This window comes from Monosiga brevicollis, genomic scaffold, assembly GCF_000002865.3.
Source record: "Monosiga brevicollis MX1 MONBRscaffold_57 genomic scaffold, whole genome shotgun sequence".
Lineage (NCBI taxonomy): Eukaryota > Choanoflagellata > Craspedida > Salpingoecidae > Monosiga > Monosiga brevicollis.
Window position 1 is genome coordinate 6,889 of NW_001865093.1, and position 2,377 is coordinate 9,265.

Below are 2,377 nucleotides of genomic sequence, written 5' to 3' on the forward strand. Positions count from 1 at the left end.
TGACTTGTTGCATCTGCCATTGAATTTTCTTCAGGTATGACTCTGTTGTCGCGACACCCTCTGGGCAATTCCACGAGGTGATTGTGTTTGAGAATGCCCAAATGTATCCGGAGCTGGTTGTATACTACACGGCCAATTAGGATGAGCTGGACTAGGTGCTAGTTTGTTGTGAGCGGCAGAGCCCTTTGTCCTGATGCTTTTGCACACAATCAGCGTTATCGATGAGGGGTCTTCCCACAGGAGCCCCTATGGAGCTGGCGCGACTTCATTTCCTGACTAACATACGCACCTTCACGAACTGAGGCGTGCCCTCCCTCTAGGGGGCACATGCGTCGACTCCGCGAGCTTTGCAATGTCTTGGCAGCCAGTCTTGTCTGATATGCTTGTGTTCACCGTTGTTCGTTATTGTTTGTTTGTTTGTTGTAACACCTCTTGGTCTGGTCACTGTGAATGCTTGCAGACCGCAGCTGGTTCAATTGACCTCACGACACCACCAAATTTCTTGTTTCGTCCCGACGGACGTCTTTCAAACCTTTTTTTCAAAACCCCTCCTCAACACGGCCCGCTTCCTCGCAAACCCAAAACTGGCCTTTCACATGCTGTGGAGCCTGACAGCTGGCTGTCCCTGAATGAACGGCATACCTTTCCATAAATGGATCAGGAAATCAGCATGCTAATCTTCATGTATTTGTTGCTAAGCAAGCTTCTGGAGCACAGGCTGAGTAGCTGGCTGGAGAAGCGAGGCAAGCTGGACACGCCCGGCGACTATGCTGCATTTCATTGACAAACGACAACGTACCTGTATCGGCCAACGTTTGGGGTACGCCACGACCTTCTGGATGACGACGGTTGAAATTCAGCGACTCTTGGCCGAGACGACCAGCGCTCTTGGCAGCCTGATCCACAATCAAGCTCGGCACTCTGGAGACATGGCCGAGCAAATGACCATGTGCAAACCAAGATGTCGTCTCGACTGATGCATCAGGTGGTCTTGCATAAGTGGCATGCTTTGTTTGGACTAGTATGGTAACACGCAGTATGGTCGAGTTGACAGCAGCCCGAGAAGCATTGGGAGTTTGCGAAATTCCAACAGTTGGAACCCAGTGACTGACCCCTCGCCCGAGGCGAATCTTATTGTTGTTGTTGTTGTTGACATGTGGCGTTTGTGTGCAGATGTGCGACGCGACGAGCGGTTTGTACAAGGAAACAAGGGCCTGCTTGCAAGAGATTTCAAGCAGCGCCCAACTCTCTTCAGCGCCGGGCAGAGTGTGCAACGCCCACGTTGTTGGGCCAGCCATTGACGTTTTACGCGACGCACCCGAGCTTGTGTTAGAGGTGCGTTGCTTGCTGATATCGTCATAATAATACTGTTCTTTTTATCTTGACAAGCCGTGTGGTTTGAATTTATTGTGTGACTAGGTGGCTGAACTGCTGCAGCAGCTGATTGCTGACGGGCTAGGACCAGGTAACGCTGCAGGGCAGCGGGTGGCGCGTGTGCAGAACCCCGTGCTGTGGGAACGGTACAACACCAAGCGACGGGAGATGCTGCACCGCCTCACAAGATAGGAGCACTATAATCGACTTGTCACCACCACCTCGGATGTGCTCTCGGGCTGTCCAGCTTTGCTTCGTGATACACCCTGTCAAGAGCGCCGGCTGCTTCATGTCCGAGCAATCGCTGCGCGATAAGATTGTAAGCTTGGGCCGCGACCATCCCTTTGCTGGTAGCCGCGCGAGCCACCGGTTTGGTTTCGGTGTTTACTTGGCCGACCATTCTGGCAGGGGTTAGAAACTGCGACTGGTTTGATCGGAATGCGCCGCTGTTCTGATGCCAGATGCGCTTTTGTCAATGACTTTAGAGTCATCAGGACACCAATGGTGGACTCGATGGCGAGCGCATGCTTATTGTCACGCGAGTTTTGTTGGGTCATGCCTAGGTCCATGAAGCACCACCTTGTGGAGCACTGGCCCCACTGCTCTTGCCAGGCGCACCAGACAATGAGCGGTGCGCCGGACAGACACGTTGCATGTTGGTTCTGAGCCGCGAGTACCTCTGGTCGACTTTGGACCTGACACGACGATTGCCTGTGACCTTTTCTACAGACATGACTCGGTGATCGCGACACCGTGTGGCGAATTTCACCAGGTGGCCATCTACGACCATTCACACATCTATTCCGAGCTGGTGGTGTCCTATACACGATCGAATGATGCCAAACTCGAGGCAGTGTGAACATTGGGTTTTGGTGTTGAGAGATCCTTTCCTCTCTGCTCGCATGATTCGCTTTTGAGCATTTGAACGCGACCGTGGACTGACTGGAGTGATGCGTGAATAATATCGTTCTTGGATGCGCATCATCTCGGCTTCTTCCCGTGC

The 2,377-nt window shown here is 52.7% G+C and overlaps 1 protein-coding gene across 1 annotated transcript in view; it reads right to left on the reverse strand.

Moving 5' to 3' along the window:
- Window positions 1-1,661: 1,661 nt before the first annotated feature.
- The window catches only part of MONBRDRAFT_30531 (uncharacterized protein), a gene marked incomplete at both ends in the record, with an annotated part of 3,894 nt that continues 3,178 nt past the window's right edge, over window positions 1,662-2,377 (reverse strand). The window contains one exon of the mRNA XM_001750980.1: window positions 1,662-1,933. Within this exon, the coding sequence (XP_001751032.1) occupies window positions 1,662-1,933 (272 nt within the window). The remainder of the gene's footprint in view (window positions 1,934-2,377) is intronic.